General features: G+C 43.3%; 1 protein-coding gene across 1 annotated transcript in view; it reads left to right on the forward strand.

Moving 5' to 3' along the window:
* Window positions 1–348: 348 nt before the first annotated feature.
* LOC133367460 (vomeronasal type-2 receptor 26-like) overlaps window positions 349–14,709 on the forward strand; it is a 29,835-nt gene continuing 15,474 nt past the window's right edge. The window contains exons 1-2 of the mRNA XM_061591562.1: window positions 349–599; window positions 4,141–4,432. Of these exons, the coding sequence (XP_061447546.1) occupies window positions 349–599; window positions 4,141–4,432 (543 nt within the window). The remainder of the gene's footprint in view (window positions 600–4,140; window positions 4,433–14,709) is intronic.

The raw sequence follows: 14,709 nt of genomic DNA on the forward strand, positions 1-14,709 counted from the left end.
TTGGTAAGCATTGTACATGAAGAAGATAAATAAGTTTTTCTTAACTTTGCCGATAATTGAGAATCTTGGAAAACAAAAATATCTAACCTGTAATTATCACAATCACTGCCCTCATGTAATTGTAGTGGGACCCCACTGCTCTCTGAAAGACAAAAACACAAATGAATGCACTTGTGAAATGTTGCTCTCCATCTACAAATATGAGTTTCAAAACAACCTTTTACAAACAGATCTTTGGAACAGTTCTCTGTTTGAGAATCCACGTTGGAAGCAGTGAGACAGCACTTTTGTGTCACCCTTATGGGCTTTTGAGGGCTGACTCTTTTCCTGTTCTGTGTTTCTGTCACAATGAATGTGTTCAGCTGGGACCAAGATTTGCTGGTAGCCAGATTGGTGTCTATACTGGTGCTTCTTTTGCTTCTGCAGGTGCCTCATATTGTCAGCAAGAATATGGACAACAGATTAGGCCAGCAGCCAAAGCTTCAAAATGACATTGGCATTCCACAGAATATTGTCATTGGTGAATTTGTCTCTTTTCTAATCCATGATTTTAATGAGATCCCATATGATACAACTCCAGATCCAAAAATGAATATCTAGTAAGTAAAAAGTTTAATATAAAATTAAATTCCAGTTGAATTCCAGGGTTGTATCCAATGTTAGTCATATTGTGAGTAAGCCAGTGGGTTGTGTTCAATGAAGTCTTACTCAGAGAAGTCCTGTTACACCGAAGTTACTCCTGTCTGTTAACTTCAACAGGTCTACTCTAAGTACCCCTAGCACTGAATACTACCATCTAAAATTAACTTAGGTTCATACATTTCAGTAGGTCTGCTTAGAGTAAAACTTAGTTGCATACAACTCTCATTTATTTTATGTCTTTTTTATATACTACTCTTCCTGATGGCATAAGAGGACCAAAAAAATAAGTCCTTGTAATGAGATTATTGCTATTCTCAATTGAAAAAAATGATTCTAAATGTGTTTGGGGACATCAGAACCACTGATATGGTTGTTTCTCCAGAAAGGAATGGTGTATATGTCATATTTGGTCACTATACATCATTCTTTGCTTCCAAACATAAAACATTACATTTTAAAGTAAGTTATGGTAACATTGAGAACATAGACAGATACCTTATACCAAGTCAGCCCATCGGTCCAAGTACTTCACTTTTGTCTGCACTGAGTGACAGTGGCTCACCAGTATTTCAGACAGGGGGCATTCCCAGTCCTACCTGGCAATGTTGGGGGTTGAAGTTAGGCCCTTCTGCATGCAAAACAGATGACCTAAACTCTTCTCCAACTGTCAGTGTTTCCAGTTTTATCCTGAAACTGAGCTTCATAACTGACATCTTTTGAAGTCAGCCATTCCATATGAATATCCAACAGCCTAGCCACTATATCAAGGGACTTTTCATTATATAACATGTCCAGCAATTAGTGAAGTTTCTGCAGGAGATAAAGCCCTGACTATCTCACCTCTCTTAAAATAAGGCAACCTTTTAAGTGTATCTTGCCAGTAGCAAAGGTCTTTCGTTGAGGTAGTAACTGAGCCTTTCATGTTTAAATTTAAACAGCCTAGTCTCTATATCACAAGACTTTTCATTAAATGTATTATTCACTTACAGATAAAGTTCCTGCATGAGATAAATTTATGCTAAGCTTATTCTTTAAACTGGAAAAGGTGTGGAGTATCTAACAGGTAGATAATGAAAGGCTATCTAGAGATAAAATCTCTCAAAATGTAGGCCCTTGGAGACCCCTGTGGTTCCAATATCTTCAACTAAGAGATCTATTGTGTAATTTTTTGCAGTCCCATATTATATTAAGATAGATGCCCTTATGTGAAAAAATGATAAAAGGATAAGAAGTATGAGGCTTGAGACTAAAATTTGTAAAATATGAATGGTTTTCAGTAAAAAAGGAACAGTAATAAGAATAAGGTGGAAATAGAGTTGGGACTCAGGATTTCTGAGCAATGGTAGATTGCTGTTACGTGCCTTCAAGTGGATTACAACTTATGGCAACCCTATGAATCAGCGACTTACAATAGCATTTGTTATAAACCACGCTGTTCAGATCTTGTAAGTTCAGGTCTGTGGCTTCCTTTATGGAATCAATCCATCTCTTGTTTGGCCTTCCTCTTTTTCTACTCCCTACTGTTTTTCCCAGCATTATGGTCTTTTTTAGTGAGTCATGTCTTCTCATTATGTGTCCAAAGTATGATAACCTCAGTTTCATCATTTTTGCTTCTAGTGATAATTTCAATTTAATTTGTTCAGTTAATTTGTCTTTTTCATAGTCCATGGTATCCGCAAAGCGCTCCTCCAACACCACATTTCAAATGAGTTGATTTTTCTCTTATCTGCTTTTTTCACTCTCCAACTTTCACATCCATACATAGAGATCAGAAATACCATGGTCTGAATGATCCTGACTTTAGTGTTCAGTGATACATCTTTGCATTTGAGGACCTTTTCTAGTTCTCTCAAAGCTGCTCTCCCCAGTCCTAGCCTTCTTCTGATTTCTTGACTATTGTCTCCATTTTGGTTAAGATCTGTGCGAAAGTATTGATAATCCTTGACAAGTTCAATGCCCTCATTGTCAACGTTAAAGTTACATAAATCTTCTGTTGTCATTTTTTTAGTTTTCTTGATGTTCAGCTATAGTACTGCTTTTGTGCTTTCCTCTTTAACTTCAGTCCCCCTTGATTATCAGAACATCTTGGTTTTGGTGTGTGCAGGTTCAGTGATACATCTTTGCATTTGAGGACCTTTTCTAGTTCTCTCAAAGCTGCCCTCCCCAGTCCTAGCCTTCTGATCTCTTGACTATTGTCTCCATTTTGGTTAATGACTGTGCCAAGGTATTAATAATCCTTAACAAGTTCAATGTCCTCATTGTCAGCTTTAAAGTCACATAAATCTTCTGTTGTCATTACTTTAGTCTTCTTGACATTCAGCTGTAGTCCTGCTTTTGTGCTTTCCTCTTTAACTTTCATCAGCATTCGTTTGAAATCATTGCTGTTTTCTGCTAGTAATGATGGATTCTTAACTGGCAATCACATTAAAAAACAATGATTAGATAAATAGTGCTTGATTATTTGATTAAAAGGTAAAATAAACCAAAACTTTGAGTGTGTCCCAGTTCAAAACATTCAGCTTGGAGGAAAAGTCCCAGATGATGGGAAATTTCTCAATATAAATAAAAGAAAAATATTTTATGCTGGTTGAAAGATTGTAGGAAGGATGCCTCAATCAGGTGAGATTCCTATAGTCTGAAGCAATACAACCCAGGTACTGGTTTGCTATCTCACTTAGAAGAAGAGGCATGGATGAAGGGAGCTAAAAGTTTATAGCTGGGTCTTTTATAGTGAAAGAAAGTAGGGATGGGTGAGAAATTTGCTTTAGTTCACATTTAAAATCAAACTTACCTAATTCACACTTTCTGAAATAATACGTGAACTGAAACACAACCATCCTTTGACATTTGTACCACTCCAAACTTTGCAATGTACTTCTCCAGCCAAGTAGTGAGCAGAGAAATGGATATACTAGGGTAAACTGTGCATAAAAAGACATACTTCACTGAAAACAGCACAAAAATGTATTATACTAGGAGGAAGTTGCTTTATAAATATGCATACATTAGGCAAATATGTATACATAAATGTGTATATTCAGATAATTTTGCCTGACAATCCTAATGCTTTTTATGGGATTTTTGAAAATGCAAACTGATGTGGAGAAATGAATTTAAGATTGGGAAAAACTAGGAACTGGGAGAAACTGAAATTGACAGAATTATCCATCCCTAGAAAGTGGGGGTAAGTACACATGGGAAAGATACCATATGTGTACATTCAAAGCAGATTGCATCAGTTTCAGAGAAACACAACTGATGAATCACAGTCCTCAAAGGCCACAGAGCCTTAGAAAATGAACAGCTGTGGGGAAAATGAAATAACAGGAAGAAACATGATGAAATTACTATAATCTTAAAGATACTGTATATTAGTTATACAGATATTTCCCACACTACAACTCTGTGCCTAATATTGCAATATTGGCATCTAAGATCAATATACTGTATAATCAATGGATATGCAACAGCCCTATCTATATTGAAATGTCATTGCAGCCTATTGCCGAATTACTATCACCAAGTCCTTGTCTTTACGTTTGCCATGAATGAGATCAACAAGAATGTCCACCTCTTACCGAACACAACGCTGACTTCCATGTTTGCTCAAAATGCTCACAATGAAATGGGAACTTCTCATGGGACTATGGATCTCCTTTTCCGAAAACAGGGGAATCCACTTAACTACATGTGTGGCAAGACATACAAGCTAATGGCCATCATTGGGGGACTCACCTCTCATAACTCCAAGCAGATGCCGCACATCTTAAATATCTACAAGATGCCACAGGTGTGTCCATCTGCCTATATGCAAAGGTGCAAGCTAGCTGGGTGTACATTGAACAAGCAGTGGATGATTATCTCATTTTCAGGTTCTCATTTTTCCAATCTTAAATTTGGTTCTCCACATTTTCACATCAGTTTGCATTAAAAAAAGGGGCTTCATGAAAATTCATCAGGAGAGCAGGCCCATTTATGTTGCTACCATCTTCAAAATTGGTGTGGCTAAATGGATCTGGTCTTAGCTCGCACAGACCCTGTTTAGGACAGGCACTAAACTTTGGGGAACATGCATGTGTTGGATCCTGAGGGTTGTGTATTGTGGCTGAGGGTTGAAATAAACACACAGACACAAAGGCCGGGTTGAATGAAGGACCACTTTATTAAACTTTAAACTTACACCTTCAAATAACCTGCAGAGGTAAAACATAGGTGAGGGAGCTAGGTTATAATTGATGTATCTAATTACAGCTATTGGGCGACCACTCTTGCCTGGGCAAGGGCGAGCCATTCTGCTTGCTCCTACCCCAGCTCACCTCAAGGGTGAGTAGGGGGGTCTTCCCACCTCACCACCCTCGGGACATACAACTCCAGGTGGATGAGGTAAGTTGGCCCCAAAGGCAGCCCATATCCTGCCTCCAAGCCGTACAGCTCTGAAGGGCAGGCATCCAGATCTGCCAGTCACCCTCAAAGGTGCTTAATGGTGCCACCTAGCTATCCTTACCAGCTTCCCTTCCTGCACCTTCCTGCCAAAGTGACCAACTACAATGGAATGCAACCACCCATTTAGGTACAGCAAATTAGCCAAATCAGCTGAAACAACCTATTAAACAAGGACACTCCCTAACTCCATTGCATCCCGCTACCACAGTGTAGATTAGGCAAAAAACCTGCCCACCAACATGAGTGAGCAGAGCAAAAATTCCTACTCGGCCCCAAAGCGACCCACACCAAGGCAAGCGGAGGGGGGAGAGGAGTCACTCACCAAAGAGGGAAGCTTAAGGGCGGTGTGAGCTTAAATTAGCTCAGTCGCCCCACCTCCCTCATGCCTGCACACAGCACATAAGTGCTGGCTTGGGCATGCTAGCTGTCCTCATCTGGTGGCTGGGACTTCAATCCTGGGCTGCAAACATGCCCTGCTGCCCCAGACCTTGCCGGGGCCACGAAGAGGGACTTTCTTCTTTAAGAAGCAAGACCACAAGGCTTCACCATTAAGCCAAGTGAGTGATCAGGAAGAAGATTATAGTTGTATAGCAGAACCCTGAATGGCTAGGTCAGAATAGTCCTGAACCAGGCCAGTAAATTTACATTTGGTCCACCCCCCTTTTCTGACTGAGCTTTCCTAAGCTGTAACAATACTGTTCCTATCCTTGTGATAGAATTGAATGTGTCCCAGCCTATTACAGAAAAATCTTGAAAGAAAATAGTTAGGATGAATGGAATTGGTAGCATCCCAATTAACTCTTGGATGAAGAGCACTTTTCCAACTATCTTCAATATCTGAAGGACCACCTCTCCCCATATGAACTGACCCAAACCCTGTGCTCATCATCAGAGGTCCTTCTTCATGTGTCCCTTCCATGTGAGGCTTAGAGGGTGGAAACTCAAGAATGGCCTTCTCAGTGGTGGCCCCCACACTGGAGTGCTCTTCCAAGGAAGACACGGCTGGTGCCTTCTCTATCCATTTTTAGGTGCCAGACAAAGACCTTCCCTTTTACTCAGGCCTTTGGCTCTTGAGGTGTGCTGTCTTAGTTTCTTTCATTTGGATTTTAATATTATATGGATTGAGTTTTAAGTTTTTATATTGTAAGTTTTTTAATCTGTGCTATATTGCATGTTTAAAATCTGTTTTACATTGTATGATTTTAAATCTGTTGTAAGTTGTTGAGAGACCCTTGGGTATGAGGCAACCAACGAATGAAATAAACAAAATAAATAAATACTATATCCTATTTCTGACTGACTTGCTAGGTTCTTTGGCCTCGTGTTCTTGGGGCTTGATGTGTGTTTCCTGCTAAATGCGGATCAACAGAGATGGGGTGTGCAGAACTGGTTCCCCAGAATGCACTGCTTCCCCATATCGGGATATAGAATGATCTGACTCCCATCATAGAGTTTAAGGTGATGGAGCTCTGCTGCGTGGTTTTGCCCAGAGTGGTAGACAGGACGTCTTTCCCTATTTGTCTACACAACCGTGCTACACAGGCTTCCCTTTCTGCACTGTAATAGTTTTGCTCAGTTCCCTGAAGGTCCTCAAGTTACATGTAATAAATATATCATCATAGCAAATTACTGTCTCTACAGTCTCCATTCTGAATATGTGGGAAATAAATAGTCAATCCTTTGAGAGAATTCAGGTTCATGATGCTGTTCCCAGATATATAACACTGGGAGCCATTTGGGGATATAGAATGATTTGAGTCACAGAGTTTAAGGTGATGGAGCTGTGGTGGTTTTGCCTAGAGTGGTAGACAGGATGTCTTTCCCTATCTGTCTATACAGTAGGGTTGCCAGGTCTCCGGTTTTTGGCCGGAGTTTCAGGGAAAAAGGGGCCGTCTCCGGCCTCCGGCAATACTTTGCTTAAACTGGATGATCTCCAGCTTTTCATTGGCCACCTTCCCGTCCTTTGTCATTGAGGCAGAGAGAGCTGGTGCCGCCGGGGCCGGGCTCTGTCTTCCCAGGCAGCAGCCTGTCTTGGACGGGGCGGGCGGGAGCGGCAATGAGGGGCTGGCCCTGGGCGTGCGAGGCGGGCGCTGCTTAAAAGGCCAGTCGGGCGAGCGCGGCGCTGTCATTCTCCCTCCTGCTGTGGGCGCCACTGGGCGGGAGTGGCCGCGATGGAGCTCGGCAGTGGCGGCGGCGGCGGCCGCAGTGTATCTGGCTGGGGAGTGCATCGCGGCCGCTGCCGCCCAGCGGTGCCCACAGCATGAGGGGTGAAGCAGCCGGGCATCCTCGGGGCTAAGAAGGAGCTGGCCCCGTCCGGCATCCACTGCTGCTGTGGGTAGCAGGCTGGAGAGAGAGAGAGAAAGAGAGAGAGGCTGGAGAAAGAGAGAGAGGCTGGAGAAAGAGAGATAAAGACAGAGAGGCTGGAGAAAGAGAGAGATGCTGGAGAGAGAGAGAGAGATGCTGGAGAAAGAGAGAGATGCTGGAGAGAGAGAAAGAGAGAGAGGCTGGAGAAAGAGAGAGATGCTGGAGAGAGAGAAAGAGAGAGATGCTGGAGAAAGAGAGAGATGCTGGAGAAAGAGAGAGATGCTGGAGAAAGAGAGAGATGCTGAGAGAGAGAGAGAATGAGAGAGATGCTGGAGAGAGAGAGAGAGAGAGAGTGATGCTGGAGAAAGAGAGAGATGTTGGAGAAAGAGAGAGATGCTGAGAGAGAGAGAGAGAGATGCTGGAGAGAGAGAGAGAAAGAGAGCGATGCTGGAGAAAGAGAGAGAGAGAAAGAGAGAGAGAGAAAGAGAGAGAGAGAGAGAAAGAGAGAGAGAGAAAGAGAGAGATGCTGGAGAGAGAGAGAGAAAGAGAGAGATGCTGGAGAAAGAGAGAGATGCTGGAGAAAGAGAGAGATGCTGAGAGAGAGAGAGAGAGAGAGAGATGCTGGAGAGAGAGAGAGAGAGAGAGAAAGAGAGCGATGCTGGAGAAAGAGAGAGATGCTGGAGAGAGAGAAAGAGAGAGAGGCTGGAGAGAGAAAGAGAGAGTTTGGCCCTAATCCTCAGTTTCTTACTATTTCCTCTGGATAATTGCACTGCTGGAGACGGACAGAATCATCATGTAATTGACTTTTCTTGACAGGATGTGGGAGTGAGATTGAAATGACAACAAATAGGAATGAGTGCCATTGTTCCATTTTTCTGCACATTTCCCATCTCCCCAAAGCAGCCTTCCCCAACCTGGTGCCTTCCAGATATCTTTGGGCATACAGCTGCCACCAGCTAACATCTGGAGGGCACCAAGCTGGGGAAGTCTGCCCTAAATTGTCAGCTGCTTCAGGTCTATCAGATCTAAGCATATGGTCACCCTGTGTAGGAAAGTTCCCAATAAACTGACTCGTGTTGTCTCATTAAGTCTCTAATGTGGCAATTTAAGCGAACAGACCTGATCTTGTTCTGGGTTTTGGACTTCCAGCAGGGGCTTAGACTAGAAGGACTAAAAGGCCCCTTCTAGCTCTGTGAGTCTATGCTACATGTAAGTGTGTGTGTGTGTGTGTGTGTTACACACAAACGCACAGGCACACACACAAGCATACTTTCTTTCTTTGATCAATTTTGCTTAGAAAAAAAGTGTCTTGTTCTTGTCAGTTGACTTCCTTTTTTATTCTTCGTATGTACTTAAACAAGCTGGTCTGTTTTAAAAGAAAAGCTTGGTGGTGTTTGTGAGAGCCCACGAAAGAGCAATTTCAGGTAACTGCCACAGCCAAATGGTTAAGAATTGGCCTTATGACATAATGTGTACTGGCTGGTCTCTACAGAATTCCAAACACCATTTCAGACTTAAGGCTGACATCTATTATCCCAAAGGCAGCCAAAGTAGCATCCTCCAGATATTGTACTAAAACTCCCATGAGCCCTATCCTGCTTGGCCAGCAATCACAATAAAGTCCAAAAACTTGACTGCATCTGTTTAATTATATGCATGGAAATGGAAATGGACTGCCTTCAAGTCGATTCCGACTTATGGCTACCCTATGAATAGGGATTTCATGGTAAGCGGTATTCAGAGGCGGTTTACCATCTAAGGCTAGTACTCCCCACCTGGCTAGGGCCTGCGCAGCTTGCCACAGCTGCACAAGCCAGTCCCTTCCTTGTCCGCAACTGCCAGCTGGGGGAAACGGCTCCTTGCGACTATGCACCTTGCCCACAGGTGGCAGGGCACATAATCCCTGAGCCACTCACTGTGGGGGTGATCTTTAGCTGGCCCTTGACATCCAGGAGACATGAGTGGGGATTTGAACTCATAGACTCTGGACTCCCAGCCAGGCTCTCCTCCCCACTGTGCTATACCATCTGTTGCATGAGCATACAGTTAACATACAACTGACTTCATAGCACCATGCAGCTAACAACTGGCTCACTCTGCATTAGCATAGCTGCTGCAAGCACTCTTAGTTCATTTTTACAAGATAGTTCAACATGCTATCTTGTTCATTAAAAAAATGCATTCATTCCTGACTTTACCTCTTAGCACTTCTCCAGGCTGTAAAAAATAAAATAAAACACCTTCCACTTTCCTTTTTTGTATCTTTAATTCAGTTGTTGTTGTTAATGTGCCTTCAAGTCAATTTCAACTTGTGGTGACCCTATGAATCAGCGACCCCAATAGCATCTGTCATAAACCACCCTGTTCAGATCTTGCAAGTTCAGGTCTGTGGCTTCCTTTATGGAATCAATCCATCTCTTGTTTGGTCTTCCTCTTTTTCTACTTGTGAGGCGTCCTTCCCTGGCTCTCCCTGTCAGGTTCCTACCTGCTCGTGGTTACTGCCTGTCTCTAGGCACCACCAGGGACTCCACCAGTCCGGACCGCTCTCTCTTATGATTTCTCTCCCCGCTCTAGCACAGATCTCAACAGATCCCCCTGCTAGGCAACCACCAGTAACGTCCCAATACTAGTATTCCCAGAGACTCTGAATACTGGTATTGTTATTCTCTTCACCGCTGCCACCATTTGTTACAGTTCCCCTTCAGCCTTGGTCATTACCTTACCCTCCCTTCTGGTCTGTGAAACCCCAGCCAAGGATCAGGCCTTTGGTAAACCAAATTAAGTATTTATTACAGATAACAAAGCTAACAAGATTAACAAGATTTCTTCTTAAGGCACATAAGCATATGGTTTTACTCAATACTAATCCGAACTCCACCTCCCTCCTGGTAAACAACTTTCTAAACCCCACCAAGCAATCCACTCTTTCTCTTCTCCCCCCAGATTCCACAATTCACCACCTCACATTTCCCAGATTTACCTGTCATCCTTTCATTTATACTGTCAGCCATTTTAAACATTCAGCCAATCATCAAGCATTCTATTGCCCATTCACTCCCCCTCCTCTTTCACTACTTACCATGTATACTCTAAACAACCAGCACTTACCATATATACACTAATATATAGGAACATCACACTACTCCCTTCTGTTTTCCCCAGTATTATTGTCTTTTCTAATGAATCATGTCTTCTCATTATGTGTCCAAAGTATATGTGTCCAAAGTCAGAGGAAGGCAATGGTAAGCCACCTCTGAATACCTCTTACTATGAAAACCCTATTCATAGGGTCACCAAAAGTTGGGATCGACTTGAAGGCATTCCATTTCCATTTTCCATCCATACTAAGATGGTGAGAAGGAATGACCTTGTCACTTCAGCTGGACCTCTTTTAGGTAAGATTTCTATTTTAATTTCCAATCAGAAATTTTTTTTTTAATGGTATGCTGCACGCAAGCATGGTTGATACAATGTATCATGCTTCATGATGTCACTAGGGCCCGCCCCATGATGCCACTAGGGCCTGCCCCGTGACGTCACTAGGGCCCACCCCGTGACGTCACTAGGGCCCACCCCATGACGTCACTAGGGCCCACCCCGTGACATCACTAGGGCCCACCCCATGACGTCACTAGGGCCCGCCCCATGACGTCACTAGGGCCCGCCCCATGACATCACTAGGGCCCGCCCCCATTATCTCAGGTTTTTGGATGGTTCCGACCTGGCAACCCTACTATACAGGTTTGCTTCATAGGCTTTCCTTTCTGAACTATAGGAAAGTACTGTCTCTAGAGTCTCTTTCTGAATATGTGGGAAATAAATAGTAATTTTTAGAGAGAATTCAGGTTCATGATGCTGTTCCCAGTTATACAATACTGGGACCTATTTTTCTCTCCAAAAGGAAAGGAATTTGTACTTGAAATATGCCCTGTATAACATTTGTGTATAAATATGTGAGTAAATGTGGGAAGGGTAATAGCTCAGTGGCACAGCATCTGCCTTGCATGCTGAAGGACCAAGCTCAATCCCCAGCATCACTAGGTAAGGCTGGGGGAGACTCCTGAAACCCTACACAGCCACTGCAAGTCAGTGTAGACAGTATCTTGCTAGATTAATCAGTGCTCTGACACAGTATAAGGCAGCTTCCTATCTTCCTTCCTGTGTGTGTATGTGTGTGTATGTTCACTCCCCCTCAGATGCATATTTAACTCTGTCAGTGGTTCCCAGTTCTCCACTCGTTCCCATATTTACCCACCTAGGGTTCATATCATGTGTTTGAATTCTTAAACAAGTGCAAAACGTGCTACAGAATGCTTTCATAGAGAGATGATAGCCTCCATAGCATTTGTGTGAAGATCAAAAATAAATTGATCTTGGTGTTCTATCATGCAAAAGCCTTGAAGGAAGTGTATAAAATGGAAGAACAGTGATTGTTGTTAGATCTAAAAAGAGCTCATTGCCCTTGGTCTTAGCTCAGTTATGCCTCCTTTGACCCTGCATTGAGTGATAAAACACGGTTCCCTTCTGTCTGATGATCCCAAATGAAAGTTCTCAGCATGTTGGGATTGTTCAGCTGCTTCAGCGGTTTGGGTGGTCCTGGATTGGCCTGATAGTTACAGATGATCACAGTGGAGAAAAGTTAAGAACATAAGAACATAAGAAGAGCCTGCTGGATCAGGCCAGTGGCCCATCTAGTCCAGCATCCTGTTCTCACAGTGGCCAACCAGGTGCCTGGGGGAAGCCCGCAAGCAGGACCCGAGTGCAAGAACACTCTCCCCTCCTGAGGCTTCTGGCAACTGGTTTTCAGAAGCATGCTGCCTCTGACTAGGGTGGCACAGCACAGCCATCACGGCTAGTAGCCATTGATAGCCCTGTCCTCCATGAATTTGTCTAATCTTCTTTTAAAGCCGTCCAAGCTGGTGGCCATTACTGCATCTTGTGGGAGCAAATTCCATAGTTTAACTATGCGCTGAGTAAAGAAGTACTTCCTTTTGTCTGTCCTGAATCTTCCAACATTCAGCTTCTTTGAATGTCCACGAGTTCTAGTATTATGAGAGAGGGAGAAGAACTTTTCTCTATCCACTTTCTCAATGCCATGCACAATTTTATACACTTCTATCATGTCTCCTCTGACCCGCCTTTTCTCTAAACTAAAAAGCCCCAAATGCTGCAACCTTTCCTCGTAAGGGAGTCGCTCCATCCCCTTGATCATTCTGGTTGCCCTCTTCTGAACCTTTTCCAACTCTAGAATATCCTTTTTGAGATGAGGCGACCAGAACTGTACACAGTATTCCAAATGCGGCCGCACCATAGATTTATACAACGGCATTATGATATCGGCTGTTTTATTTTCAATACCTTTCCTAATTATCGCTAGCATGGAATTTGCCTTTTTCACAGCTGCCGCACACTGGGTCGACATTTTCATCGTGCTGTCCACTACAACCCTGAGGTCTCTCTCCTGGTCGGTCACCGCCAGTTCAGACCCCATGAGCGTATATGTGAAATTCAGATTTTTTGCTCCAATATGCATAATTTTACACTTGTTTATATTGAATTGCATTTGCCATTTTTCCGCCCATTCACTCAGTTTGGAGAGATCTTTTTGGAGCTCTTCACAATCCCTTTTTGTTTTTAAAGCAATAGGGTATAAAATTCCAACCTGTTTGGTGGATACGTTCATCAGCTTCTTCACTTAGCAAGGAATGACCGTGTGTGCATGCGTAGAGCTGGGTGGGCAGGTGGGTATATATATGTGAATAAAACCTTGCCGATGTACAGTTGCTAAGCCTAGTCAGACCACCAACACCCCACTGCCTTTCTTCTGTATCTAAGGTATATTTAGGGACATATCTCAATATTTTTTTCAGGCACTGAGACTGAGAAAAAGGGGATGCTGAGAGTTAAACTATGTTAACAACATGAATGTAATTAATTCGTTTTTTAAAAGTTTGATTTGTATATACAAGTCAGATGATAATCCTCCTCACCTGCCCTACTCCCAGTTAAAAGCATGTGTCCCCAAACCTGCTATTAGTCCCAGGAGTGAAACTATCAATGACTAATGCATCAGTGTTCTGTATTATTTTGGTTGCTGCTCTTGTTAATCCCCACCCCAACCATGGTTCTTGGTTATTTTCATTCCATGACAGTGTAGCTTGAAAGGTGGGATATAAATATAAATATTTCAATAGTAAAATCATGAGATAGAGCAAGAGCAGGTTCTCCAAAGCATGATATTTAAAAGAAAAACACTGTTGATCATGGCCCTTTGCATATTTCTTCTAAGGTGTCCCTTTGTCTTGAATAACTACTAACCAGTTGCAAATACCTCCTTCTTGGGGGAGGTGGTGCATAGAGTTTTTATGGGGCAGCTGCATGCATTCTTCAATTGCACAGGTTATTTAGATCCATTCCAATCTCATTTCAGGCCAGATGAATGACTTTTGCTGAGAATGAGACCAGGGGAATGTGACCTTGCTCCTGCTTTTTGGTTCATCTGTGGTGTTTGATACCATTGACAATGGTATTCTCCTGGCTCTGTGGGATGGTAATTGAGGGCCCTGTGTTACAATAGTTCTGGCCCTCCTATGGGACTCTGTCCATAGACACATAGCAGCATCTAACCTGCAACCTGTTTTGGCCACTATAGCAAAAACAGAAAGTGCAGTGGTTGCATTCCATATGGGTAGTCGTGGGAGCCCATGCCATGGTATATGGCACAGGGAAGAGCCTGTTGAGAGGACAAGCACTGATTTGGCAGTGAATATGGCTTTGGAAGCTCTGCCTGATTATCATACCAGAGCAGAACAATTTGACATTGTGTTAGCTCAAGCCCAGAATGCCCTGGGTCCAGATCCTTTGGGAAGAGCACAAGGAGCTCGAGACAAGGAGATCACTGAAGGCACAGAAACTGGAAGACAAGGTCAGCGGTTTGGAGGAAGATGACCTGCTAGACTTTCAAAGACCTGGCGGGTGAGTTGTGATTGCCACCATCACCACTCACTCTTCCTGCTGTTGTACTGTCTACTCTACTGCTGCTTGTTCATGCTGCCTCTGCCATTGCCAGTCACCTGTGCCACTGCCACTGCTTTTCTGAGCTTCTTCCACCACTCAAACACTCTCCAGCTGCTCATCTGCTGCCCAACCTAGGTGCTAAATGACTCTCCTTTGAGGTGTACCCCCACAAACACCAACAACAACTGAAGAGGCTGGAGGGAGGGCTGCTGTGGGCTTAAATAGCCCAAAGTGCAGCCCTACGACAGCACAAGTGTCATATGCATCAGCACACCACATGGCTGCTATCACTCCTCTCTTCAT

The sequence above is a fragment of the Rhineura floridana genome, chromosome 11 (genome assembly GCF_030035675.1).
Source record: "Rhineura floridana isolate rRhiFlo1 chromosome 11, rRhiFlo1.hap2, whole genome shotgun sequence".
NCBI lineage: Eukaryota > Metazoa > Chordata > Lepidosauria > Squamata > Rhineuridae > Rhineura > Rhineura floridana.